This window comes from Botrytis cinerea, chromosome 10 (genome assembly GCF_000143535.2).
Source record: "Botrytis cinerea B05.10 chromosome 10, complete sequence".
NCBI classification, from domain to species: Eukaryota; Fungi; Ascomycota; class Leotiomycetes; order Helotiales; family Sclerotiniaceae; genus Botrytis; species Botrytis cinerea.
The window spans coordinates 1,019,319-1,045,053 of record NC_037319.1 but is presented as its reverse complement, the minus strand read 5'-3'; the positions used below and the strand labels follow the sequence as shown (position 1 = coordinate 1,045,053).

Here is a 25,735-nt window from a genome sequence, read left to right as displayed (position 1 = left end):
CGTTTCTGGAAAATATGCGCATTGTAATCAAGTGTTGCTATTATTCTGGATGACCTTGTATTATTATTTTGCTAGTACTAGCTTTCATGCTTTATTTCCCCAACCAGAGTTAGACGAGAGACTCAACAGCGTTCGAAAGAATCTACATAGATCTCATGATATATGCAGATTGGTTTAGTCAGGATCAGAAACCGATTGCTCCGAAATCGATTGCTCAGAAACCGATTCCAATTTTGCATCGCTCTGCATTCGCTTGATATCCTTCACAATATCTAACATTTCATTGAATGTTTGAATTTGGTCCTCCCCATCCTGCCCATCGAAGATACGACCTTTCTCTGCCATGTCAAGTGCGTCAATTGTTTCGAATTGAAGCAAACCCTGCGTGAACAAATTCTGAAACAAAGAGTCTCGAGTCTCAGAGAGTGTCTTTTCAGTAAAAGAACCAGATTCAACAAGCATTGCATGCATATTGAACATCTCGTCCAGTCTGTCCGACACTTTATACAAGTGACGGTATTCACCAACAGAAACGCCATAAATGTTGAGAAACATTTCGTGACTGATGACAGGGCCACTCACAACTTCCTGCTCGCACAAAAGCATAGATGCAAAATGTGCATCGATGTGACCTCCAGTTGCGGCATAGTTTCCGTTGTGCACAAGGAGTTCGTTGAATGGAATATGACTGATACCGAGTGATGTAAAAACGCCATCGCGCTTGATTCTCTTCATGTTCTCTGCATTTCGTGCTAATATAGGAAGACCAACTTCTTCAACTATAACACAAAGACGGGCTTTATCTTCTTCTATCTGTGCTAGATCATGTTCTAGTTGCCCACGAGCTTCATCGGCGTCTTCCATAACGTTTCTATAAGCCTCAAGAGCCTCTTCACTAAGCGAGACCTCGGAAGCTAGTCTCTCAATAGTGGCTCGGGTTTCGAGTTTAAAGCGATCGAAATTTCCCTCCCATTCTTGGAGTTTCCGCTCAGTAGTTTGGATTTGAAGTTTGAGGGATTGATTCTCTTCAATTGTTGCCCTATGACTGTCTGCAACTGCCTGGTTATCCTCATCAAAGGTTTGGCTCAGTACAATGGAGGAATCTGCTCCGTCGATATTGATTGTACCCCAAGAGGTATCTCGGTTTTGTAGAGCATTCTCGACGAAAGGATCACCAAGTGAACTTCCTGCTACAAATGAGATTTGATCGCTATCCATGGAGATAGGAGAAGGAGGCGCAAGTGGTACATGTCCTTCTACACTGTCATCGCGCGATATTTCGAGTTTCTGCTTGTGGATATCCTCTTTTGCTGATATAAACGCAGCTTTTGTCTCATGAGCAATAGAACGTTTGGTCCTAATGTACATTTCCTTGCGCATTGCTAGGCTCCTGTCTCGGCTAGCTTGATCAGGATGCGCGATTGACTCGTCTACTTTTCCTACAGCGGAAAACCATAGTTCGGCTCTCGCAATGACTTTATCGTCCCGGAGATTGAAGATTTCTCGATCGATGACAGCTTCTCTGGCGATTAGCTTTTCAAGAAGAGCTTCCTGTGTATCGGAAGTAGCAGAGGATTCTTGAACGCCCCCCTCTATGAGTCGGTTCAATTCCCTCAGATCATCTTGGTCATGTTTGACGGTATCATGGAGCTCTTGGATCTGTGTGCGCAGCTCTTCGACTTCATTCTTCATTCTTGACTCGGATGATTTGTGGTTCTCGAGTTCAGTCTTTGCTTGCTCATGTTGGTTTATCAATGCAGATATGGCTTTCTTAGATTCGTCGGTTATGTCAGAGCTGGGTCTCTCAGTAGGGTGATTGGCGCGGCTAATGTTTTGACTAAGAAGGACGAGTGGTCTCTGGATTGGGAAAAAGGTTAGTATTGGTAAATTGGAAATTTGTGATTTTGTGCCAAGTTTGAGATGGTACTTACTCTCATATCTTCTTGAATTGAGGATTTTGTGTCCTTGACTTTCTTATTGGTAGAACAGCAGAGGAAAGTCATGGTGTGGAGATTTAACGTGGTATTTAGTGATTAAAGTACCGATGTCGAAATGGTGATCTCGATATGTTGGTACCGATGAACTGTTGTCGATGAACTGTTGTCGATGAGCTGGTGTCAAAAATACTGTGAGAAAGAGGAAGTTGGGTTTAGTTCCTGCATGGCTCTTATATACATAGAGAATGGGCGATCTACTGCTGCATATTGCTTACTGCTTCCAAGTACGGCTATTGAATGCGTGCATTATGACCGTATCTTGAGAAATCTTCATAATGACATACCATAGCAACTGTATATGTCAATAAATCATTGAGGTAGTTGGAAAGCACACAGGATGTGACTTAGACCTTTAGATCCAGAAGAAACCAGCTTCCAATGGGCAGGCAAAAATTGAACAGTGCTAGAGTCATGTTACAAAATATAGGTATATCACAAAAGTAGACGAGCAGTCATTCACAAAATCTCTAGTCGCCCACATGTTTATTTGTGCTTCATTTAATTGTTCTTTATGATAAGGAACCATAAATATAGTTTCCTGCAGCTAAAGATTCTATTGCACTTATTTCTGTTTCATACCCGCAAGATTGGCTGTCTACGACAAGAAGCACTCGACCCTTGCCCAGTTTATCTCTAGATGATGCCATCGCAATTCTCATGAGGTTGTACTGAACCCTTAGTCACTATCACTATCTATATAACTGTCACTTTCCGAAAACTGAGCCTTTATTCTTTTTCTCTCCAGCCATGCAATATGCTTCGATATCTTCTTCATCTCAATGACCATTCCGCCCACAGATCCATCGCTATCGAACTTCTTCTGCGCCTCGGCTGCTGATGCCGAATTTTTGAGATGTGACTGATACTTCACTTCGCACTGCTTCCGGAGAGTTTCGAATCGATTATCGCCGTTTGAATCATGGGTGAGCTTAGAGAATGACATACAGTGTACCATAGAGCCTCTGTAGTTGGCGATCTCGGTATTCTTAGAGTCCATGCTGTACTTATCGAATTTGCTCTGGAATACCTCCTCGTGTGTAACTGCATAATGAGCCTTGAAAATTTCACCGCAGTTCTTAAAGAGACCGTTAGAATCCTTGATGATCATGTATGCGTGAGCTCTGACATTGCCACTGTGTGCAGCAGCAGAACCGCGATCAATCGCCCCTACATCTGTGATCCCGCGCTCTGGAATGGGAGTGAAGTTACCGAAATTATTGTGTCGGGTCGACAAGTTGAAGAATCGTAAGCTGATGGCGAAGGAAAAGGTTAAAACATCATGCATGGGGTGATTTTTGTTGTTCAATGTGAATTCTAGTAGTGCGACTCTCTTGTTTGCCTGGATGAGCATTGACTGAGCAGATACAAGTGCATTTTTTACCTCCCTAGTTTTCTCAGCCTCTGCAGCGACTAGAGAAGCGTTATCTTCCTGGGTGTGTCTCAATTTCCCTTTGGTGTTCTCGAGTTTGATGTTGTGAGACGCCATTTTGTCAGAAGCAGAATCTGCTGATTCGGGATCACAAGCAGAGATATTGCCGTGGCTTTCTTCAGCCCAACCGAAGCCTCGAAATATTTCTATATCCTTCAATAATTTCTGTAACATGACACAGCAGATATCAGTTCGTTTCTATGTGCCAGGTCGTGAATTGAAAGTGATGCATTCATGCTTACCTTCCTCTGTCCTTCGTCAGCAGAAGCTGTATGAGCGTCTTTGGCTACAAGACCATTGATCTCATGCTTCATATACTCCTCCCATGCATTGTCGATGTTCTTTTGATCATTTTCAGTACCCAAAGTCACTTTGATATCACCTTGAGAGACTTGAATTGGGCCCAAGACTTTTTGGTCATCATCCAAGGATCCGAAAAGCCTCTAGATCGGCGTCAGTACATTCCGAAAGTAAGGTAAATGCGATCGATCTCACCTCACGCATCTGATTGATACGTTTGTAATAGATTGGTTTTTGCACCTCAATTTTTTCGATTTCTTGCTTGTACAAAACTAAGCCTTGAGACTTCCTGATATCGATAGCTGCGAGCTGGTGATAGCGATCATAGAGCAACTGGGATCTAGCATTTTCATCGAGCAAAGCCTCTGTGCTGGGCTCGAGGACCTTCATTTTGACGGAGTTTATGGAGGAAGATGGAGAAGAAGGAGAAGAAGGATTGAAGTTGTTTTCCTTAAGATACTCAAAGGTGATAGAATTGACAATTACCTGCTTTCGGTTACCTAGCGCAATAAAGATATTCTGTTCATCTTTCAACTTCTCAACAAGAATGAATATGTGTAGTATGTTGATGGGTACTAATAAAGAGATCATCATGTCTTTGAGAATTTCCTTCGTCATTCATACATTTTACCTCGTAGATTATCAGCCTCCTGATATTCTCCCCTCAAGCTCCAGAAATCTGGACTTGTACCCATCCAGCAGTTGTTATAGCTTTGTCTCTATATCTTTGTGAGTCTCACATAGCTGCTCGAAGCTGACTTGTTGAGCACCTAATTGTGCTTTGAGAGCGCGGATTGCAGCTTCAGCATCGGCAGTCTTACGAAAATCTTATGAAAACTAGAGATGATGCGGTTCTGCTGCAGGGAAATGTCAGCCAGCGTACCTCGAATTGATTTATGAGTAGAATTGTAGGATAACAAATTTACTCCAGATTTGGAAAGGAGATTAGTCAGCGCCTTCTAAATATAAAGACAAATTCCTCCAAGAAGGTTCTTTGACATTCGAACTAATGTTGATGAGCAGTAATTTTTGGTACTAAGATTGAAAAAAGTTTTGGATTGCACTGATGGAGAAGACATGTTGTGGTAAGTCTTGCTAAGTTGAACATGAACGACCAAAGCAAAAGATCCATATCAAAAACAACTCTTTCCGAAAACAAAAGAATCTTATCGTCTTCAGAGTTTCATCGGGACTTTGAACTCAGTTTCTGTGATCTAGCTCTCGCTTTCACGTCATCGGATGGCACCTTGATACACTTTTATAATGGTAGAATTAAACGAAACGAGTTATCTTGATTGATAGCAACTCTGTAACTATACTCATCACCGTAAAATTCGTGCTAGCACAACATATGTACCAAAATTATGCTGTGCTAAAATTTTGCTCTGTAAAATCATCAACGGTCGTTCTCAGTCTGTATGTATACCTTCATCTAACACCACTACCACCAGCACCATTGGCTCCAGCCTTTAGTCCTTCATCAACCTAATTCTCACGTATATTTGCTGCCAAGAACAGCACCCGTGAACTAGCTCGAGCGACGACTATCACTCTTGGTTCTTTCGACGAGTGATTCACAGATTCCCCGCATCTTGTTACAAGCTTCGACAACTGTAAGATCACTACTGAACGTTTTTGCTGCTTGGAGAGCTGTTGTTGATCTTCGATCTGTATCTTCGTACTCTTTTTCACAATAGACCGACAAAGCCAAAAATCTATCGTCAGCGTCCTTATCAGGCGTGTGTCTCGTGAAACATCCCAGATATGCCATTGTTCCTCTTAGGTTCGCTATCTCAGTAATCTTACACTGTGGAGCGTACTTGTCAGAACAGCCCTTTGTAACTTCACCAAATGCAACTCCGTAGATGTCTTTGAATGTTTGTTCGTACTTGACTCGATGACTTGAGTTGATGCTCAGAAGAGCTGCATCTGCTCGAATGTTTCCTCCATATAGACTACTTCCATCAATACTTGGGCTTTTAGCACCAAGATCCATATTAATCTCTGGAGTAGAACTGCGAGAAACAATTCTATGATGAGTGTGATTGCGAATAACAGGATATTCATGCGCCTTAGAAAGTTGTAGAAATTCAAGGCGAGTTTCGACTCCGACATCTCGGAGGATATTATGTGGCTCCCTATTATTCTTCAGGTTCTCCAAAGACTTAGACAGGCTTTTGACTTCCTCCCGCAACTGCTCACTGGCTTCATCGAAGGTAACTTTGCGTGCTGATGGCCACCATGACCGTGGCTGGGGTTGTGGCTGAGGTTTCATCTGAGCTTGTGTTTGTGCTTGCAATTGTGCCTGTGCCGATTCCAGCTCAAATTCCAGCTTTCTGTTCTCTTCAGCATATCTTCTATTTGTCTTGACATGATCGTCTCTATTCTCTGCAATCTGTTCCAGAAGCTTCTGCGTTGAATCTAAAGATTTAGAAACCTCGACATTCTCCTGGATGAGTTTATAATTTTCATATTCGAGAGTCCTGTATTCTTCCCTGGCTTCTGCGAGCTGTTGCTGTGTAGCACGAAGTTGATCTGACAGTCGAGAATTTTCCCTCTCGAGCTTCAAGTCCGGCGTCGGCTGACGAAACGACGTATGATAGGTAACATGCGCTGGAGTTGTGTGGGCAATGTAGTCCAAATCACTGAAACATGCGTCAAAAGATTCATCTCTCGAACTGAAGCCTAGAATGCGATTTTTTTGCCTCAAAATTTCCTGTATAGATCGTCGGTATAAAACGATGAGGAAGGATACTAATAAAACTTACACGCAAACGAGAGCCAAACTCCTCTTTACTCCGTTCCCAATCAGTCATTTCTCTCTTTTTCTGCTCTTCGTACTTTGTCGCATCATACATATCAATAGCCTTCTTCACATCGTGTGCGCTTGTTTTGGGGCCAATCTTAACCAGGCGTCTTTTGCCGTGTTTATCCTGGACTGTAAATTCAGCCGGCGCTAAGAGAGTGCTGTTCTGTGAGGCATCCTACGATATTTGTAAGTCATTAATCTTTAGACCATACAGAGCTATCCATTAACTAACGATAACCATCTTGCTCCATCTGTCCTTGCTACTGTACTTATCATTGTGAATCTTTACAGCACTAATCTTCATGAGATAAAAATTTTCAAGTTGGACTAGTTCAATCTTCTCATTTTGTTTATTGAGTTCAACGACTTTAGCCCTGTCTCTCTCATGGTCTCTTCTGAGTTCCCGGTCAGAAGTCATGATGTCGGAATCGGTCAGTTAGAGAAGTAGATTATAAGGTAAGTCTGCTATTGGTGTTGTGTCTTTGAAAACTAGAGGATTTTTCAAGACAGGAATCAAGGTATGAGAAATTAAAGTTGTGACTTCTTGTTGAAAGATTTCCAGAGAACATATCGATCACATTAGGTCCGAGCTCTAGGCTACTCACACTAGTTACTTGCCAATAACCATAATTCACACTCATCACTGTTCCTAGCTGATATGATTAATCACAAATCAATTCTTATTTCGATTCAGATTCACTGCTCTGAAATGTATGGCTACTATTTTAAAACTAATCTGTGCCTGGAGAGGTCGTGTAGAGAGGTTGCCTAGAGGATGTCTCTTCACTAGTTTTCCAATGAACTTGACATAACCATGATTGCATCACAATCAATTTTGATCTTTGAGCTTTTGCTCAAAGAAAACCCCTTGGAAGACAGATCAAAACCCCATGTCTGTTAGACTATACAAATGCAAAATCTTCGTTTCAAAAATTAATCAGTATTTCCATTTGACTAATGCTGTGCCGAGTGTGAAAATTTATCAATTGGCTAAGCAAACCAGCAAAAGGATCAAAGTGAATGAGAAAATTGAAAATTGCAAGATAGTTAAAGAAAAATCAATCAGTCTTGATCATAGATCATAATGAATCATGGATTCACTTCATGCTAGTGATTAAGCGAGGCCCCTTTCTTACTTCACTCCCCACCTCAGATAATAACATCTAAGAATCTGGAACAAATACATACAATGGTCAATCATCCGATATCTACCTGAAAGATTTTAATTGAAGAAACATTAATGAACTGTGAAATATCTGCCAATTATATCATTATATGGAAATTGAACCCGTATGTATCCTTCTCAAATACTTGGCAAACTTCAGAATTCAATGGACACTGTGTATAATTGAAGACCGAGAAAGACTGAATATGGATATTTTAAGGAAGTGACGGCGATAATGTTCATTTCGTTGATCGAGCAAGTGTTGCGAGAAGATGACGAAACTCTTCAAAGTCTCTAAAATCACCTGGTCAGTAAAATTCAGTGAAACATTGAGCCAAATCAATTCAGAACTTACATTTATTAATTTAAAGGAACGGATTATGTCCCTTTCTGAAACTCTTGTCAAGATGCGAATGGGGAGAAGTGGGGCAATTTTGACGAAATGGTGAAGTCTGAGGAGGTCCATAACTGGTGGAAAGTGTCCCTGGGCTGGCACCATGCGCCAAAGCACCCTGCCGTCGAGACTTTGCGATAATAAGATCTGAGAACTCTCCAAGCCTCTGCAAATGACGTGCAACGTCTTCGTATTTCTCAAATGCCTCATCTCCTAGCTCTATGCGCTTATTCTTCAAAAAGTCCATGCTGTCGCCTGCGGCTTGTTTATCCCGAATTGACATTGACCCATTGTTCAAGGCGTAAAGTGAAACAATACTACCCTGATGATTAATTCCCTGAAGCATGCGTGGTGGCATACTTCCATAATTTTGAGGACATAAGCCATCATAAATAAGTCCGTAAACCCCTTCCAGTTGTCTCTTTTCGAGATCTGTGAGATGATTTCCAGCAAAGATAGCAGCATCTACAGCCCCATAAGCTCGATGAGCCACGTCGTTTCCTCTTCGAATAAAACTAGTATTGAGATTTCTTTTGCGAAGACCCATAACCTGAGATTTGACATGTTCAAGAAAACGAACACGTACGGCAACGCCAATGCGAGCCAATATGTTTGTATTTTTTTGTTGGATCTCCATTTCAATTCTCATATTCTTTATTTCTTGCCGTAGAGACTTTCTCTCGCTTTCGACGAATTTCGTATGTTCATATGCATCCTCCAATTGTTGTGTTTTGTCTTTCATCTCCCGGTCTTGCTCGATTATGCGGGCTTCCAGCTGCTGACATCTCTCTATCCAATATTTTGAGTCCATGTTAATTTAAGCAATCATTTAACTGGATATTTGTCGGAAAAGGGTTCTTTCAATTTTGATTATGTGCCTGTGAATTTGAAATTTGCAGAATTATAGACCGAATAAAAGCATGGTTATGAAGGGCCCCGGGGCCACGCGTTGACCCAGACCTCACGTTTGTGCATTTGCCAACATTCATCACGTGGGGAGCCTACGAAATCTTAAAAGAGACATGTGTTTTTTAATCCCAACCATCTTAAAATCCCAGTCTTTCTCTCCTTCAGATACAGGAAACAAAAAGGGCTACTGCAAATATACTCTTCATTTTGCCTTGCGTTCGCTCCTACAGGATATATATTCAAGTAATAAGAGAGACTACAAATATTACAGAGTTTTAATGAAATCAATCTAACATCAGCTCCCTTGTCATTTACTTTTCATTTGATGCTATTATGGTTGAAGTTTTTTGACCCTGCTGAGCATTTGGGACGACATCGGTATAAGATGTTCATATGTACCCGATAAAGTAGTAAGTTGTTTAACTGATAGGTTTAACATAAGAGCTATCTTTTGGAGGGAAAAGAGCTCAAAATGGGACCCAAAAAGTATTTCGAGGTCCAGTATGATGGTAAGATAACGTCTAGACACTAAATAGCTTATTAGAAGGATGAAATGGAGAATGATCATATGAGAAACTTAACTTGACATCATCGCCCAAGCATGGCACCGCAAATATCGCAGAAAAATTATCGAGGAGTTCTGAGTGAGTGTGGGTTTTAGGTAAGTGGCATTAAACACGCTCTTTGTGGTATTTGGAATGTTGCACATGTAGAGGAGGTAGGTTAAGTTTCACAAGACAAATTTGATATCACATATAAGCTAGTGCGTTTCAAACTGGACGATCTGCAAGCAATGAGAGGAGGGACATGAGAGAAAGGCAGTTTTTTTCATTTTCTCTCTAGCTTTGGCATTGAGTTACTGAATTTACATCATGTAAATTGAGTGTGGTATGGTTCATTTGTTGGTGGATTGTGACTCGCTTAACTTTTTCTGCTAGAAATTATAGAGTGGAAAACAATGATTAGTTTGAAAGAGTATTGTATAAGAGTAGTATGCTGACATGGAATAGAATGGCAGTTTATCACTTGATATTGAGATGGGAAAAGTTGAAGATACTAGGAAAAGACGACGTCTAGTCGTTTGATTTGATTTGAGTTGCGAACAACACTAGGGCTCGAAGTCCATGAAGTCCAGCTTCATGAAGCCTTTTACCCCGTCTCCCGTCCCCGGATTTTTCTATCCAAAACCTAGCGCCTGCTGCCACCAGTGTTGTTGGAGCTAGATTGATCGAGCTTGATCGGGATGTTTCCATATTCAGGAGTCGCTGGAGTTGGGTGTGGGAATGTTGGCATGAGTCTAAACTCACCTGGACTAACCTCAACCATGGTGAGGTTGACTTGAGTGTTGCTGGAAGGCATGATTTAGGAAGTTGGAAATGCGAGACTTGGATGTTTCGAAATGTTTCTTTGAATGACTTCTGAAAAGATGTGGAAAGTAAGGCTGTTGTTGGTAATGCTTTTACTGACTGAGGATGATTGGAGTGAACTGAAGGAGAAATAGTTGAGTAGTATATTCGACAGATATGTAATAGAATACCATCAATTGTTTCGGCACAATTTCTAGTGTTTGGAACAATGCTATTGTGTGTGGCCTTTGTCATGCACTAAACAGCTTGATCCTGTATCTCGGAGACAATGGCATTGTTTATAAGTCTTTATTCAACAATGAAAGTGAGAAAAAGAACCCAAGCAAAGTCCTTCAGATCTCTCACAATTATCGTTGTGAACAGCCTACGAGACAAAGAGATACTACACAGATTTCCCCCCCCCCATCATCAATGTCAAAGGAGGAAATTTAGAGCATCCGATTCCGAGTCTCCACATACCCTAACTACTTCATATTTTCGAAAAATAAACCTACTGTGGAAAAGAGTCGGCTTCTATCATCCGATGACTTAGGAATAAGGTTATTTTCTCAACTGAATCCAAGAAGTAGGCCAGGCCCCCATATAGTTCAATTCGTAGGCATCAGAAATCTTGCTCGTATTCTCACTTCATTATTGAAATTAATACATGTAAACATTTAGTATTATCAGTGAATGACAGACACAATTAATTATCATTTGGCAGGCGGTTTGCTATTTCTTAGGAAGCTACTATTTTTGAATATTATGCATTTTTACATCTACCAATTACTTCACCGATCAGTTATAACTTATTTACGACGACATAGCGAGACCAGATTCACAGCGTCGAATTTTAAACAGCTGAGCAGCAAGAGAATGAATAGAAGGAAAGGAGAGTGAGTTAGTATATTGTGGAAAGCTTTTTGTTTAAGGAAACGCAATTTAGACAGGATTAAAACAAAATGAAAGTTTGAAGGAAAATCCAGAGAGACAGACTGCGAAAGATGTTACATTAGGCCTAGATTAGCACAATTGACGGGTTGTTAGATGATGAGATGGTTGCTTGCTACGCAAGATGAAGGTAAATATGAATATTGCAAGAGGGATGTATCACTTGGTGTAGAGTATTAAGGGGGTTGGTGCTTATAATTAATGTATGGTTATTTATGTTGCTTCTAAGAAATCGTCATTCTGATCGGCTTCTTCTGATCTATCGATATCTGCTGATTTGAACCTTGAATAGAGGAACCTATCAATTTTCAAATTTACTTTCTGTTTTTTTTTTTTTTTTGAAAGGGGGGGGGGGGCGTAATGTCTAAGAATACAAGTTGCTCTCTTCAATTGCAAATTTTCAAGATTGATTTGATATTCTCTAGTCGAACAGTTCCTTAACAGCCTTGTTCATGACGGTCCGAGTTCCAGAAAACTCGAGGGTTGATACCCCAGCAGACAAAATGAAACGAACATCGGATCGTGTGAGGATGAAAACAATATCTGGCATCACAGCTATCTTTCCATCCGCTACCTGTCGCCGAAAAAATGCGTAGTAAGGTCGGGAATCCTGGACCACTAAGTCTACTATCCTGTTTGCATGCTCAGCTGGGCCCCCGACGTTCAATCGAGTATTCAATTGAAAAGATTCTTGAAAGCGTACGACCAGTCTTTCGAGGTTTTGAAAGTATCCCGTTTTAGAGACCAGCGGCAATCTAAATCCGTTCTTCTGTTTTATTTCAATGGATTTGACCATGTCGCATTCTTTTATGGGTGCAATTTCAGGAATACCATGCCAATACCAAGGGCCCATGAAGAATTTGAAATTGTCAGAGGTATCATAAAGACAGAGTGTATCAATCCTTGGATTGAAATAATTGAAATGATAATCGTCACAACCAGCAAGATTAGTACCATCGAAAATAAGTGGCATATGCTTCAAAGCAAATTCGCGAGATTCTTGATTTATCTGAAAGAGAACAGGAATATTTTTCTTCGTTGTCATCTTGTTTGATTTGATGAGGTGGAACCTTGGTTTAGGGAGTGCAAATTCCCAGATCAAGCTTCGAAGCTCAGCAGGAAGCATGGCGAATGACATAATAGCTAGGTAGGTAGTTTTTGACAAAGGTCAACTAAGTATCTATCTAAGTATATGAACTGTAGTATGATGTGTTTGTCTATCTAAATTGCTTTATGATGAGAAGTTTGGATAATATTAATGAAACTTACATGAAAATATATAGCGAATCATAATGTATTGTTCCGGAATAGTTTCCAAGTAGTTTTCAATCAATGAAGGTTCTATAGAGTTCTTGGAAATCATGATTTGTTGTTCCAATACAATTAGGAGAATGAAGACAATGAGAGAACAGCAAAATAAACGAGCAGAATAAACTGGAGATTCAGGATAATAGATAAAACTGTGATCATCATCAATGATATAACCCAATTACTTTAAAATGGTTTTTGTAATTGGCAGTCACTTGTGGAATGATAGCAAGCTAGAATATCCCATGAGTTGCAAGTTGGAAGGGACATGATAAAGGAGGGGGTGTTAAAGACAAAATTGAAATGAAAGTAAAGATGAAAAAGAGATAGATAGAAGTAGGTAATTAGGGTTTGAAATAATCAATTGATCTGCGGGCTTACCAATGTGAAAGATTAAGCACACTAATTTCAGGTATCAATCCTTTGTGGATTTATTATTCCTTTGTGTATGTGTGGTTAAGAGAATAAACATCAAGACTTTTCTCTGCTTTAGAGTTCGAGGCCTGCTGTCAAGGAGAAGAGATCAACTTTGGTATGGTAGATGGCTTTTGGAGCTTGAACGACTAGCTGTCGCTGGGAGAGACTTAAATTGACCACTTATATATATAGGTTTAATATAGTCACTTCAGTTATAGAGGTGTACATGGAGACTTGCGGAATCTATTATTAAGCGAAGGCATTGGGACAATGAGGAAGGGCAGCGTGGAAAATAAAAGCTAAAATGTAGCGTTAGGACTACCCATAATTACATGAAATATTAATGGGGAGAAGCACAAGAATATATAGTAAATGTCACTCGACATGGAAAGATATAACGGATTTTAATTGAAAGAGATATGGTATTGAAATAAGAATGAGAATTGAATGTCAATAATTATGAAAGAACAACGCATGCATATAGAATGTGAGTAAAGCTTGCCACGACTCACATGGGTTTGTCGCGAAAATAGTCAATAGCGTATTGACCAGCTAAATCAACCAAGCGTTGGTCGACCCGGGTAAGCAAAATCTCAATCCTAGGCATTTTACTGATCAAACCGGCATTGATTCGGCGTGTATACCACCTGCGTATACGCGCTGTATCCGAAAACATCAGATGATGTATGTCTCGCACAAACAATTGGCTGCCTGCAGTGTTTCTTGCGTATGCGGGTGTTAACAAGTTGCCGGAGGAGCGAGAAAGGACCAATTGAATTCTCAAACATTCAACGTTTCGAAAATATGCAGCGGGCCCTGCTGAATTCATCTGCCATTCGCCAAGTTGAAGGAAAACAACATTTTCGGCCTGTGGGTGCGGTGCTTCGCGAGTGAGATCCGCAACTGGGGGCAATATAGTAGGTGGGAATGCAAAAAGCCGGGTGCTGCCACCATCGAAGTAGACAAAATCCAAGGTTGGATTGAAATACTTGAACTGTTCAGGATAACCATTACTGTTGACGCCACCAAAAAGTCGCGCGAGATGTTTGAGAGCTTCTGCTCTGGATTCGGAATTTACATGAAGCACGACAGGGTTCTGACGGGAATGCGATCCGTTATGTCTCATCGCATTGTCAGTGACTCTGATGATTTGAGGTTCCGGAATGCATAACTCCCAAATCATGATTCGAAGCTCTGCAGGTAAATCGGGAAATCCAGAACCTGTTAATCTTGGGGGAGCTCCAACAACAGCCTGTTGCGCGGGAGTTGGCGTGGCTCTGTTCTCCCATCGGTTGATTGCAACTGCAAGAGCTGGTGCAGGTGCGGGTTGAGCTGAAAGACTGCAATTCCGATCAGGAAGAGCATCTAGCAACGAGAGATCAGCCTGCTGAGAGTTAGATGATGGTCCTCCGGCTTGCCATTTGTTTGTTAAAGCTCGGACTAATCCTGAGGTAACTCGGCTTTTATCTTTAGGAGGCATGGTCTTGAGAGGTGAGAGTCTGGAGATGGATTGATATTCTGCTGATGATGTGGTTAGAGTATCTAATGAATCTGCAGGAATGAGGATGGGAATATTGAAATGAAAAATGGCTAGGTATATATAGGAACTAGCCCGAGCTGTTCCCATGTAGTTCCCATATAGTTCAAGCACAGTTCAAATAGAGTTACGGTATTTATGAAGTTGGGATAATAGCCGACACAGTATATGGTTGTTTGGTGATTGTTCCAAAAACTGGGTATATAAATTGCAAATTGTTTGTATCGTTTAGTGATGTATGCTAGTTTATAGTTTTCAAAGAACATCAATTTTTAGTGTGCACTAGCTTATGAAATTTGAGACAACTGTAGACATTTTTGATCTTAGGTCTTATTATTCAACGTGCATAGCTATTTGAACAAGAGCATGACGTATATTACAGCAGAAGACACTCAAGTATTGTTCATTTACATTAAACTAGCACTAAACAGGAGATCTGTGTCACGAGCTTCATCTAAAAAGACCAGAGAATTGGCCAAAATTCTATTCGCTATTCTAACTCAACACAGCAATACAGCATCCACTAAACTAATCATTCAAGCAATTCCCTACCTGGAATTATTCGTCACATAATCTGGAGGTCGGAATCTCCGCTTGCTGCTCCTGTATGCAATTTGAACAGCTTCCCAGATCTGAGCCGCCTCTTTCCGTAGTTCCCCTACTCTTGCGATGCTATCAAACTTCTCGTATGATTCCACGAGCTCCCAAATAACCATCATTTCTTTCAAGATCAAGCGAAGCCTTTGGTGGTGTGCATAGTCCACCAGGAACTCGCGAGACTGATGAATTGCAGCCGCTGTCTTGCAATCCAGCACAAAGATTAGAGTAGAAGGGTAAGTGCGTGGAACTAAGGAGTCTGCTGATGTTGGTACATGTCTCTTTCCGTATATTCGCTGCATACTTTCATTGACCCTATCAATAGATTCAACTGTAAGCCCAGCGTGTTGTAACAGCAAGGAGTCTGCCTGTATCATATGTTAGTGATTGTGGACTCTTCAATGAAGCATTGGCACATGTTCCACTTACTTCGAAATCAGGGTGATGAGCTGCGACATTCCCTAACTCCACAACGCGTCCGTCTAGTGTTCTGCCGTTGTGACCTTCGAACATAAAGTGGATATTTTCAAGCCACCTCAGTCTCATAGCTATCCCAATACTTAGAAGGGGCTTAATTCTCTCGCTCATATCTCGGAGTGCTTCGTGGTTTGACCGTAGTTGCTGATGTTCTTTGCTCAATTCTTTGTGATCAGACACCTGGCCAAGATTCTTCTTCTGTTCTTCCTCCAAGTTCCGTAAAACATTCTGATACTTTGAGTCTAGCAAGACAGACCTATCGTATAGCGTTTTATAATTTTTATCTGCTAGACGCAATTGCTCGCTAGCTTCATGCCTTTCGCTCTGTATCTGTTTCTCAATCTTTTCGATATTGGCCTTGAAGTTATCTAGTTGCAGTGAAATCTCTTTTTCGTGATCTTTCTGCATTTTTTCAATGATCACAACTGCAGAATCGCGATTCGCTTTCAATTCCTTGTTCTCGTCGAGAGCTAGCTTCAGGAGCCTCCTTAGTTCTGTAGCCGACTCGGTTCCTGAGAGGCCCGACGCTGCTTCTGAGGGATGCAACTCAAAGCGAGTATTCTGCTTAATCATCATTAAAGCCCAGGAATCCCCTACTTGTGACTCACCCATAGGTAGAGTATGATCAGTGACTACCACTATTTTCCCTTTGGTTTTGCATTTGGTACAGATGAAAATAGCGTGCATTTCGTTTCTCAAGTCCTTCACGATCTGCGAGTAGGGTTTGGTCTTAGATTGGTCTGCATCATGGCTGGAATCTACAGGAGTAGACATTGGTGGCGGTTTTTGAGATCAATAAAGTGAGATCGTTAGGTGAGGCACGTTGTATAGACTGAGATACTGATTTATTGTAGGGAAGCGGGCAGAGTCAGTAGTCGGAATCGATGAAAGTGACCATCACAAAACGGGTGGAAAATTTTCAATTTTTTTAGATCAATCGCCGGAATATAATGTCCAAAAATGATTTGAAAGGAGTAGACTTTGGGAAGGCTGGAATTTTTAAAGTGTGGATATATGTGTATAATGAAATGCTGTTCGAAGCAGTGAAATTTCTTTTTGTGGTGATGATGTGTGGAAGGCTTAGACAAAAGAATTCAACCACACAACTCCGAAGACTGTTGTAAACTTTTGTTGTTAAGTTTTTTTATTCTGAAATAATTGTGCAACTGATGTATTTCATGCTTTCACATATAGGTTGGCAAACAAGGCTCGAAAATAGGGTACAGTATCCGCAAATCAGATTTCTAGTACAATACAAGCGTCAACTTAACGACTCCAGTAGTTCAATCTAGTTTGAAATTAGCTTCGCCTAGATTCACCCTGATGTCCCACTTGCTTTGATATCATCATGTGATTGAACAATATACATATTTGATAGGACAAGAGTAATAAGTTCTATGTATAAATGCTGGTGAATATGACTGACTGTTCAAATAACTAATCAACTGGTATTTTAGAAGACTGGATTATCCTCTTTTTATGAACTTCTTCTGATTTTGTGTCTATGAAGGAGACAATGACAAGATATGAGGCATCTGAATAAGCAATTTGGAACTTCCCAACAATAGATTCATGTCCTTAAGTAATTATATACATGTTCGCAAACATCAAAGATTGCTCAATAAGTGTCTTATTTAGCTTATCGAATGTCATTTACAAGAACAGACAATGAGAAACTTCAAACATGAGTTTTATAAGTAATGTTTATGAGTAAAAATAATCTAGGGTATCATCAATTCATTAGTACACTTTTATCAGTATTCAGCTCATTTAATTACATCTGAAAGTTTACTATTTATTATACTTGAAACAATGCTCTATGTTATAAAGAAATAATTTGATTGTTATACGTTAGATTTCGCTACTCTGAGATTCTATATAAATACATTGGATTACTTGTCTCACTAATAAGCTATACTATTGTTATATAATAGAGTATATTAAGATCAGCTTACTCAAAATCGTAAGATCATAGTAGATTCATGGTGAGAATTAAGATATAGCTTAAAAAGCTACAATATAGGACCTTTGTTAGTGAAGATATATAGAGTTTTCGTAAGCAAGCTATTAGTCCGATTGAGCCCTAGCTTGCCTGTACACCGGACGCGGCTTATTATCCTCGGTCTTTTTCCGGTAGGATCAATATTGTGTAATCGATACCGTGACACCCAATGAATTACTATCTTTCGACTATTTTTTGTATATAGAGCTAGCTTATTATTAATAATACTTCCAGTGAATGAATAGACTTCTGAAACTTAAAATAGAACAATAATTCAATAATTGGAGCAATTCCTATTTTATATGATTTTTTTTGTAACAAACGCTTAGTTAATATAGGTAGGTATTCACAGATATAAACAAGAATTTTGAGTCACTCATAACAGATGGCCCCGTTAATCATGACGTGGGGACAGGGATTGGAAAATTTACACGAAACCTACTCGTTTCGACCACTATCCTTCTATCGTGGAATATCATATATTTAACCTTGCACCTATCCTTAAAAGGTCCATTCCCGTACATCATAATAAGCTTATTTGAGGCAGTCTAAAAGAGGGGTTGCCAGACAGTGGGGTAGTTAATTTAACGCCTCGTTTTGAGTTCAGACTCCTCCATGAGCATATTAAAGAAGAGGGGAATCTTACCAATACAATCTTGACAGAGTGGTATCAGTCGAGGTATCCTTCGTATTGTCGCTGGAGAGGTGCTTGACAAGTTTATTTCGCCGTCTTTCTGTAGAACGCTGAACCACTTTTAAGGTTTCAATGACTCATGATAAGTATCTCCGTGACCGAAGCACATTTCATCTCTTTGCTGATGGCATACAGCAAAATCATCCAGTTCTTCACAAAGCCGAGAATAAATCTTGCAACAATGGCCTCTTTCGATAAACGCGCCCAGTCTCTTCGCCGGCGATTTGAGCAAGATAACCGGCCACTCCCAAAGCTTACACTAGGGGCCATCAACAGGGATGGTATGTTAGCAGCAAAATCCTCTTATTATTTCTGTGCTTGCTCTTGCTAATCCTACGCGATCCAGGCTCATTTCACTATACTCAGGCTTTTGGGGATGAAGTTGGCAAACCTGACGGCACCGATTCTGTGTATTGGCTCGCCTCTGCCACCAAGCTCATCACTACCATCGCTGTAATGCAGTGCGTCTAGAAGAGACAGTTAGACTTGAATGGCGACATAGCAAAAGTGATACCAGAGTTCAAGAATCCACAGATCTTGAAGGGCTTTGATGAAAAGAATGAAGCTATTTTCAAGCCCTCCACAAAGCCTGTTACCCTTCGGCAAGTGATGCTCCTGTTTTATCAAGGCTGAAGAATTATACTGACATAAGATGGAAATTAGGAACCTGTTAACTCACTCCAGCGGCATTGCCTATGTATTCATGAATCCACTTTTGACTCGCTACCAAGAGTTGCAAAAAACTCCAACTTTCGCCAATCGATCCATCGTGAGTTGACTCCCTCCAATCCTTAATACAATAGCTTACTGAATGTTATAGGCAGAGAAGTTTCCCCACCAATTTCTTGTGTTCGAACCCGGTGAGCGATGGATGTATTCCCCTGGCCTTGACTGGGCTGGCCTCGCTGTAAGTCTGGAAATATCTAACATGACAGAATCTAACTAATTCGCATCGCGAACTGTAAAGGTCGAGCGAGTTACCTCCATGAAGCTTGGCGAGTATATGAAACGCTATATCTTTGACGTCGTTTCTGCGAAGGATGCCACCTTCCACCCCGAACTGCGAGAAGATCTACAAGCTCGAAAGGCCAGAAACTGGGAGCGAGAGGGCCAAACCCTGAAAGAGCAGATGAAGCCAGTTTATGCAGAGAATACTTTGGATGATTTCGGAGGGGGTGGATTATTTGCAACTGTGAACGATCTGCTCAAGATATACCAGGGCATCCTGACAGAGAAGCTACTGCGGCCTGAGACTATTAAGGAGATGTTCCAGCCTCATCTAGAAAATATCGGGGGCCTCGATAAGCCAGAGGAATACTCTTTGTCGACCCGCAATGCCATCTAGAATACCGTCCCAAATGACGTCCCTGTTAACTTTGGGATTGGTGGTCTGATAAATACAGCTGCGGTGCCGAAACGACGTGGAGTAAACTCGCTTACCTGGTCGGGTCATGCAAATTGCTACTGGGTAGGTCAGTTTCCTATGAATATGAACTCCAGCTTACTATCTCACTCTAGTGGATCGACCTTAATAATGGTGTCGCCGGAGTATACCTTTCCCAGCTTTTACCAACCGGAGATGAGAAGGCTATCGAGCTCCTGACAGAGTTTGAGGAATTCGTATACTCGAATTCGGATAAGTCTGGATTGTGAGATCAAGTGGAAAAGCACATCTCGTACTGAGGAGAATGCGGGTGAACCTATTATTAAATCTCAGTATTCACTTTTTGATCCAACCTTGTTGTCTACATCTTATGAGTTCTTCATGTTCGATCTTATGTATCATCCAATGTTTCTGGCAACGCTTTCAACACTCCCCGGAGTCCATTTGTATATCGGCACAGCCGTAACACATCTAATTGGCACACAACTCCTCGAAATCTTAAGTCAGAATTTAATGTCTAACGTTGTCAAAGCCCAGGGGACAATGAAAATTTCATACATGATATGTACCCTTATAAGTAGTATCTCCTGAATTTTTTGGGGGGTCTCCCGAGGCCATTTTAGCTTTCGGTCATGTTGAAGCCGTTGACGAATGTGCCACTGAATATCTGCATTAACCATCGTACCCTGAATGCAAATTTTATCTGTCACTAGAGGTTTTTAAGCACCTTCGATGCCCCCTCTGGCCGACTCGTGACGAGGATAATGATGTGGCCCACATGATGATAGAGCATGTTTTTAGGAAAGCTTGAAGTTTATTATCTTTTGAAGTATTCCGCTCACTGACTGAGATATCTCACTTACTAATAGACTATGTTACAACCTACTCATATTACGTAGTTTTACGATAGCTGATTGTACAAGCTCCTCATATTTCAAATGGAGGCAAAAATTTCAATCAGATGACAGTACAGAAAATTATTACTATCAAACATGTCTCGAATCAAAGAGAAAGTATAATAGACTCCTTATATAATGATCTTTCTGTTCTTGATTAAAGGAATTCTAGTCTTGAATTTAATATTACTTAGATTGATGCACAAAGGTAGCTTATAGAGTTAAGTCAGGTTGAGTAAATGAGTTCAATCAAAGCTAGCAATTAATGTTATAGGATTATCTTTTCTCAAATATAATAAATTTAATTCATCTCTTGTATCAGATGTGTTTTATAACAAAAATTAAGAACACGAACTACTTTGTAATCTCTATTATTCCTATCTCAATTTTATAATACCAAAAAAGCATTTTAGAATTATTTTGAACATTAGATATGAGATAAAGTCAAGAAATAAATTTGGGATTTCTAGAGTAAATTCAATTCCTCTTGATTCAACGAATCGAATGATATTATTTATATTATTATCAAAATATTATAGAAACTAATAAAGTAAAATAAAGTCAATAATAATATTGTTAGTATTATTATTGGAATTCTGATACTAACCGTCAAGGACTACGTGAGTTTGACCCACCCCATAGCATCGCTGGCATCCCACATTGGGGTCTCCATTCTCAGTACGCATTCTTTACGCAATCCATTATTAGATCTTTCGTAAGAGCACAGTATTGCTCGTAACATTCCTCCTTCTTTACCAGCGAGTAGGGCTACAGATGGAGGACGCTCGGCGGAGAAAACAGTAACAGTCATAGTGCCCTGAAATGTATGTGATTAGCTTGACTATCTGTATAAACCAGAAGAATGGTAAAAGCTTACGGTATCAATCAATGTGAAAAATCTATGCCCAAGAGGAAGATCCGACACATTGAATTGAGGTTCTCCACCAATTCTCTCATTTTCTTTACGAGTGCAGTATGGACCGCTAGACGGTGTGTATTGAAGACGACCAATTGAGTTACCGAATGTAAGAGTCTCAATTTGATCAAGTGGAAGAGTTCCTTCGAAGCCGACAAGCCAAGGTGTAGCACCCCCTTATTTTATTGTTAGTATGAAAGAGTCAAGAAGGAGAATATTACTCACAAACTTTTCCGCCGTAGAGAATTAGCACAGCAAAGGGTGCTGAGAGCAATATAATAAGTCCCAAGACTAAGAAGAAAGCTCCCAATCCACCGACTGAACTACCTTGAGCCACCAAAACGCATCCCACAATAAATAAAAGTGGTCCAAACGCCAACGCCCAATCAGCGCCGAGCTTTTTCCAAGATCTTCTTCTGAGGGAATAAATTCTGGGAATGTCCTTCCAGCGAATAGAGATTGCATGGGCACCATCTAGAATCAAGGACGCGTCATGGCAAACGCCTGCTACTTGACAGAGAGGCTGGATGTCCCATAAATTGGCACCAAGATCATCTTCGAGATTGAACCACGCAGGTTTACCTGTCATGCGAATGCCATCCATGCAAGCCATGCGTTCGACAATTTGATCACTATCATTGGCCAGTGAAAGCCGGGCAAGAGCCTGCTCTTCTGTATCAGAAGGATCCATACGAGGGCGTTTCGTGAGAAGTGTCATGAGAGCATAGGCAATATCTCCACGTTGAAACTCCGTGAACTGTCTGGATTTCAAAGCTTTAAGGGCGACTTGAATCAGCTCAAGCCGACTTAGCGATAGAGAACCAGTATAATGTTCGGCTAACAGACGGAAAATTTCGTCATTCCCATCATGTATGATTTCATTGCTTGGTGTGAGTTTCCTTGCCCATGATCGATGTGTGAACTCCATGATATCAACAACTTCTATGTTATCGACACCGTCTTTGTTCTGGAAGTCAGGTGTGCAAACGCTAACTTTATGATCTCGGGCAAGCAAGATTTCAGGTAGACACCAGAGACGTTGACCAAAGAACACTAGGGCTTGAGGGGAACGATCCGGTAATACAACACAGACCTTTTCGGCCCCGCGGGTGACATCACAGAATCGATGAACATCGTCAGTGGCTTCGGGTTGTAGTTCTGCTCTACACTATAACAAAAGGTCAGTGGTTAATATTAGACCTATTTGATATCAAAACTTACATGGAAGTCTGCCCAGTATGCTTCCATTCCATGATGCAGCGTGAGTTTTCTTGCTCTTAGATCAATGGCCTCTTGATCCAACTCAGTCTTGCCCGGGTTTTGGTCCGTTGGGGCAGGTCTTTGGTATTGGGCGGCTGCAAAACTGATGAAGATATATGGACCGGAAAAGCTTCCATCTTCGACAACTTCCCACTTGTTGTTACGGAATACAACCAAGGCACGAGGTCGAAGAAGGCGATTTTGTTCACCCTTGGTTATATAAGTTTTATCCCCATCATCTTGACGCTGCCCTTTGATCCATTGCGCTGCATTCGGAGCAGCGTCTAGTTGATTCAGAGCATGCTTTGGATACTCATAGCATTTGTGAGGGAACCTGGTATATTTGTCACTGTTTTTTCCATCGCCATTAGTAATCCCATACACAGCGATGAATATTATGATAGGAAGGACAAGAATAGATCTTCCAACAGCCAAGGCAATATTTTGAGCGGAATCGAGTTCATTTCCGATGGCCCATGAGGATACCCTCAAAAGTGTGGGCGCATTCCCTCCAACACGTCGTCTTCTCCATTCTCCTTGTGGTTGAATATCGGGACTGGAAGCGGCTTGTACGAGCATATGATATGGTTTGCCATAGGAAGGAGAGATATATCTAAGAAGATCTCGAGGTCGCCATGTCTCCCTATTCAAAATATCTCTGTGGAAATGTGTGGGTACTGGATCGAGAGGGCCTGCTTTTTCTGCATCTCTCAAGGTGGGATTGGTGTAGGTAAACTGTTTAAACCAATGTCTTTGTCCATCAAAGTTGTGGTTGATATCTACTGACGTTGACATGATGTAAAACGGCCCAGGCACAAACTAGCACCGATGAATGAATGTTTTTGTGATGAGAAGTTGAGGATCCTCAGTAAGGTATGACGGAAATCCTTTCAACCGTGTGCACAGAACATTCGACGCGGAAAGTGGGAGTTATAAAGAAAAGATCCCTCGAAACACACAATTCTTTTCCCAGCATCTTCCACCAACTCCAGAAAAGGAACAGCATACAAAGTTTTGTGACAGAAAAATGGATGGACGCCTAGACCTTTAGAGCAAGGGTTGAAACCTATTGAAATGGAGGATTCTCTAGGTGGCTTAAGGCTGACTTATCCCATGATGTGTGTCCTGTATGACAGGCACTATAAGGCGGGAGGGTTAGCCCGTCTTGAAGTTTTTCCCATAGTAATCACCCAATGTTTTCTTTTCAGAGATAAGAATGCAATATCAAAACACTTCGGCTCATGCTATTTTTACAAATCTCTCGCATGATTCCAATTCAGCCAATCATACGTCGATTAACTAAACGTCGTTGCCTAAATAATGATATATGAGTGTATCAACGTCCTACATTGAGGAGAGCAGGAAAGCCTGACCTATTACTGGAAAGCCAAGATACTGAGAAGCAATACTTCGTCCCCCATTTTTGCCAGAAAAGGAATGCCCAGAAAGCCACACAAGCCAGCATCCATGTCATTACCGAAGCCTCACATTTCATGCATCAGAATATTCCACGTGGGTTGAATCACCACCACAGCTTCGGTAGTGGTGCGTTGGCGTTTTCTTTCTCTAATATTGGGGTATATCGGAGTATAATGATGTCGAGCTTGAGTTCTTACTCCATACTTTATCACTGGAAGTCGAAGGATGAGGGAGTGGGTTGCAAGCACTAGCGAGCCAGTCAAACCCCGGAATTGCGTAAACTCACGTGATTACAATGCATTTTAATTGGATCCTATTTCTAGACTTACAATTTCGCCAAACTTCAGCTCATGCAGCCACCAAGAATTTTCAAGACAACGTGCAAGTTTGAGGCTCTTCAAGCAAAGGATGTGAATTACCCCTCGAATTTTGACCAACCATTCGCGATAAATGCAATCATCCCAAACCTCATTTCCAACGGCCTTGGCAGTGATATTTCTGATTCCAAGTATGTCGCCAGGATGTGAAACTGTTCTTCTAGATCTTACCTGACCCTCGAATCTCCAGAAATGGGATGATGAGATGGGTCCCTAACACCTTCCAGTAATCCCATTGATGAAGTGTATCAAGGTCTATTTTTATTTACAGAAAACCTCATGTCGGGAATTGATCGGCTACCGACTACCTTTCGCTTTAGCCCCACCCAACGGTTCGTCTGGTTCAGAATCAGCATGACGAGTTCATGCAATGTGTTTTCGGAGGGGATTTGGAGGGGTGATTCGAAGTTTACATGGCCCGGGAGAGCCGCGAATTCACTTCTGGCCTGTGTATCAAGTGCTTCATCTTCTTGAGGAATAGGAAATGATTTATCTCTCGAAGCTGATCATCCAGTTCTCCATCACAGGCAGTTTACCTCTTGCGAACAGATACCGAAAAGGTTATATCTGTCACGTGATCTTAAAAGACACACTGTGCGAGGTCTTAGTTTTGGGAATTTCCATGCTTGCATTCCTTTCGTGTATTTTCTTCCCCTTTCTACTTATGAGTAGATATGATACAGCGAGAGATTTCCTCGTCTAAACTTCTAGAGGTCTCATCGTGCATAGTATTGCGTTCCAAGAAACCTTGAATGATAGCTCAATGAAATAAAAGTAAACATTACATCATGAATCCTTACGTTATTAAAATCCTGTATTTTCATTCTATCTCAGTTCCTTGGATCTCCTGCATGTCTGTCTCTCTTTCCTCCTCTATCGCTCTTGCCTCTTCTGTACATGTACGTCGTTACTCTTCATATCGCAATCTCCATCATCGAAGCCACGCCACGTTCAGAATAACAACAATGAATGCTTCAGTTTGCGAGTGTTATCTGAATACTAAGTGAGCTAATCTATGACGAAAGCATCTCGAAGATCTGGCAACTTGGACAGCAACGACCACATCAAGACGAGAACAGGCTGGGACTTTCCAGCCTCTCCTTTTCTGTGAAGGAAGTCATCATTGCTTGGAGTATGGGTGCCCGGTATAT

At 41.1% G+C, this 25,735-nt stretch overlaps 9 protein-coding genes across 9 annotated transcripts; 1 reads left to right on the top strand and 8 right to left on the bottom strand.

Annotated features, from left to right (window-relative positions):
* Positions 1 to 50: 50 nt before the first annotated feature.
* On the bottom strand, positions 51 to 2,300 carry BCIN_10g02790 (hypothetical protein). Its single transcript, XM_001556909.2, has 2 exons — positions 1,932 to 2,300; positions 51 to 1,857 (listed from the first exon to the last, which is right to left on the bottom strand). Exons 1-2 carry the CDS (start codon positions 2,001 to 2,003, stop codon positions 175 to 177), a joined length of 1,755 nt encoding a protein of 584 aa, XP_001556959.1. The 5' UTR covers positions 2,004 to 2,300; the 3' UTR covers positions 51 to 174.
* Positions 2,301 to 2,477: 177 nt separating this feature from the next.
* Positions 2,478 to 4,733, bottom strand: BCIN_10g02780 (hypothetical protein). The gene is made up of 3 exons (XM_001556910.2): positions 3,922 to 4,733; positions 3,669 to 3,869; positions 2,478 to 3,591 (listed from the first exon to the last, which is right to left on the bottom strand). The coding sequence occupies exons 1-3, from the start codon at positions 4,114 to 4,116 to the stop codon at positions 2,674 to 2,676; spliced, it is 1,314 nt and encodes a 437-aa protein (XP_001556960.2). The 5' UTR covers positions 4,117 to 4,733; the 3' UTR covers positions 2,478 to 2,673.
* Positions 4,734 to 4,990: 257 nt separating this feature from the next.
* BCIN_10g02770 (hypothetical protein) lies at positions 4,991 to 7,038 on the bottom strand. The gene is made up of 3 exons (XM_001556911.2): positions 6,768 to 7,038; positions 6,495 to 6,710; positions 4,991 to 6,442 (listed from the first exon to the last, which is right to left on the bottom strand). The coding sequence occupies exons 1-3, from the start codon at positions 6,951 to 6,953 to the stop codon at positions 5,255 to 5,257; spliced, it is 1,590 nt and encodes a 529-aa protein (XP_001556961.1). The 5' UTR covers positions 6,954 to 7,038; the 3' UTR covers positions 4,991 to 5,254.
* Positions 7,039 to 7,627: 589 nt separating this feature from the next.
* BCIN_10g02760 (hypothetical protein) lies at positions 7,628 to 9,004 on the bottom strand. Its single transcript, XM_024695520.1, has 2 exons — positions 8,056 to 9,004; positions 7,628 to 7,994 (listed from the first exon to the last, which is right to left on the bottom strand). The coding sequence occupies exon 1, from the start codon at positions 8,903 to 8,905 to the stop codon at positions 8,066 to 8,068; it is 840 nt and encodes a 279-aa protein (XP_024551314.1). The 5' UTR covers positions 8,906 to 9,004; the 3' UTR covers positions 7,628 to 7,994; positions 8,056 to 8,065.
* Positions 9,005 to 11,486: 2,482 nt separating this feature from the next.
* BCIN_10g02750 (hypothetical protein) lies at positions 11,487 to 12,522 on the bottom strand. The gene has a single exon (XM_001556914.2). The coding sequence runs from the start codon at positions 12,436 to 12,438 to the stop codon at positions 11,722 to 11,724; it is 717 nt and encodes a 238-aa protein (XP_001556964.2). The 5' UTR covers positions 12,439 to 12,522; the 3' UTR covers positions 11,487 to 11,721.
* Positions 12,523 to 13,462: 940 nt separating this feature from the next.
* Positions 13,463 to 14,580, bottom strand: BCIN_10g02740 (hypothetical protein). The gene has a single exon (XM_001556915.2). It carries the CDS (start codon positions 14,503 to 14,505, stop codon positions 13,534 to 13,536), a length of 972 nt encoding a protein of 323 aa, XP_001556965.1. The 5' UTR covers positions 14,506 to 14,580; the 3' UTR covers positions 13,463 to 13,533.
* Positions 14,581 to 15,034: 454 nt separating this feature from the next.
* Positions 15,035 to 16,722, bottom strand: BCIN_10g02730 (hypothetical protein). The gene is made up of 2 exons (XM_024695519.1): positions 15,589 to 16,722; positions 15,035 to 15,527 (listed from the first exon to the last, which is right to left on the bottom strand). The coding sequence occupies exons 1-2, from the start codon at positions 16,408 to 16,410 to the stop codon at positions 15,111 to 15,113; spliced, it is 1,239 nt and encodes a 412-aa protein (XP_024551313.1). The 5' UTR covers positions 16,411 to 16,722; the 3' UTR covers positions 15,035 to 15,110.
* A 1,533-nt stretch (positions 16,723 to 18,255) lies between these two features.
* BCIN_10g02720 (hypothetical protein) lies at positions 18,256 to 20,252 on the top strand. The gene is made up of 6 exons (XM_024695518.1): positions 18,256 to 18,613; positions 18,679 to 18,934; positions 18,996 to 19,101; positions 19,153 to 19,239; positions 19,300 to 19,800; positions 19,851 to 20,252. Exons 3-5 carry the CDS (start codon positions 19,036 to 19,038, stop codon positions 19,675 to 19,677), a joined length of 531 nt encoding a protein of 176 aa, XP_024551312.1. The 5' UTR covers positions 18,256 to 18,613; positions 18,679 to 18,934; positions 18,996 to 19,035; the 3' UTR covers positions 19,678 to 19,800; positions 19,851 to 20,252.
* Positions 20,253 to 21,070: 818 nt separating this feature from the next.
* Positions 21,071 to 24,419, bottom strand: BCIN_10g02710 (hypothetical protein). The gene is made up of 4 exons (XM_001556919.2): positions 22,750 to 24,419; positions 21,754 to 22,696; positions 21,490 to 21,704; positions 21,071 to 21,429 (listed from the first exon to the last, which is right to left on the bottom strand). The coding sequence occupies exons 1-4, from the start codon at positions 23,581 to 23,583 to the stop codon at positions 21,229 to 21,231; spliced, it is 2,193 nt and encodes a 730-aa protein (XP_001556969.1). The 5' UTR covers positions 23,584 to 24,419; the 3' UTR covers positions 21,071 to 21,228.
* Between the last annotated feature and the right edge of the window lie 1,316 nt (positions 24,420 to 25,735).